At 50.3% G+C, this 1,502-nt stretch overlaps 1 protein-coding gene across 1 annotated transcript; it reads left to right on the plus strand.

The window, feature by feature from the left end:
* Window positions 1-283: 283 nt before the first annotated feature.
* SETTUDRAFT_35763 (uncharacterized protein) lies at window positions 284-652 on the plus strand (the record flags this gene model as incomplete). The annotated part of the gene is made up of 1 exon (XM_008033057.1): window positions 284-652. One exon carries the CDS (start codon window positions 284-286, stop codon window positions 650-652), a length of 369 nt encoding a protein of 122 aa, XP_008031248.1.
* Between the last annotated feature and the right edge of the window lie 850 nt (window positions 653-1,502).

A 1,502-nucleotide genomic window follows, 5' to 3' on the forward strand; every position in this document is an offset into this window, starting at 1 on the left:
CACTCACCTGGATTCATGTTCTGCTATTGGATGGACAGACCATTGACCTCACTCTTTGCTCTATTGATCGCCACTGTGTTTATTCAAGTTATTGACAGCAATAGACTCTTTGACCCCCTTTGTTAGTCCTCATCTCCTTCCACATAAGTACCTTTTGCTCTCAGCACGAATATCTGTCATCGCCGACTACACCTTCAACGACCACCGTCAATCATTTGGTCGCAAGTCGATCTATTCAAAACTCAAACTTTCATCAAGCAGCTAAACAGTCTGACTCGACACGATGAGGTTCAACGCTGTTATTGCCTCCGCCATTTTGGCAGTCACTGTTTCCAGTGCCGCCATCCCAGCTCCCGTTGAAGCCGTAGCTTCCCCCGTCGAGGCTGAACCTGAGCTAGTTGAGGTTCCAGAAGAGTTTGAGGATGTCGAGAAGCGCAATGCTGAAGCTGAACCTCAACTACCGACTTGGCCCCGCCCATACGGCTTGCCTCATGGAAAGCGCGAGGCAGAAGCAGAACCTCAACTGCCGACTTGGCCCCGCCCATACGGCCTGCCTCATGGCAAGCGTGAGGCCGAGGCCGACCCCCAATTGCCCACTTGGGATCGGCCCTATGGTCTTCCTCACGGCCGACGCGAAGCCCTGGAGGCGTAAACCTCTCCTGGCCATCAGCAGCCTTGAACGCCCACTCTGACGGGTCACGATGAATACAAAAGCCGCATGTCTCGTTTTTGCACCTTTTTATTCTTATTTTCCACTTGGATACACACTCGGCGGGTGTCGTAATGATTCTGCCTCTGGGAACTGGGATGCCGAACACCACTCGACGAATCGTGTATATTGATTTTAAAGCTCTCTTGGCAACACTGTTTGAATACAGTATCATGATGCAGCATCAAGTCTAGTCATCTATGTATCATAGAGCAGGACTGGTTTCCCTCGTCTGCTGGTGGTGTTCACGATACGGAAGAATGCCTATGGGCGGATGCGGACGAGTGACTAGTCTATTTTTTTCGTATGAATATTCTTTTATTTGAATAACGTATGTGGCAAGCGAGCGCCGCAGGTAAGCGAGCGCCGCACCCCACCAAACCTGCGCACCTCTCCTATCTCAACGAACAATAGCTCAACGTAGCGCTACTCAATTAGCTTTAAATGAAGCAGATATTCAGCTTGCTATTTCTTCTATTAATCTCTATTAAACACAAAGTAATCGTCGCGCTGCTGCTGTCTACAACGTGTCTGAACGAACAATCCGCCGCCGACGCGCTGGTATACCTGCTCGACGCGATTGCTAGCCTAACTTAAAGAAGCTCACTAAGCTAGAAGAGGAGGTGATAGTTGATCATATACTTGATCTAGATCTACGTGGATTTGCGCCCACGTATGCTGCTGTGCGCGATATGGCTGATAAGCTGCTGGCTGCGCGCGGCGCTGGCCAGGTTGGGCAGAAGTGGCCAGCCAACTTTGTCAAGCGTACAGACAGTCTTACGACGCGTTTCAA

Source organism: Exserohilum turcica (assembly GCF_000359705.1).
Source record: "Exserohilum turcica Et28A unplaced genomic scaffold SETTUscaffold_9, whole genome shotgun sequence".
Lineage (NCBI taxonomy): Eukaryota > Fungi > Ascomycota > Dothideomycetes > Pleosporales > Pleosporaceae > Exserohilum > Exserohilum turcicum.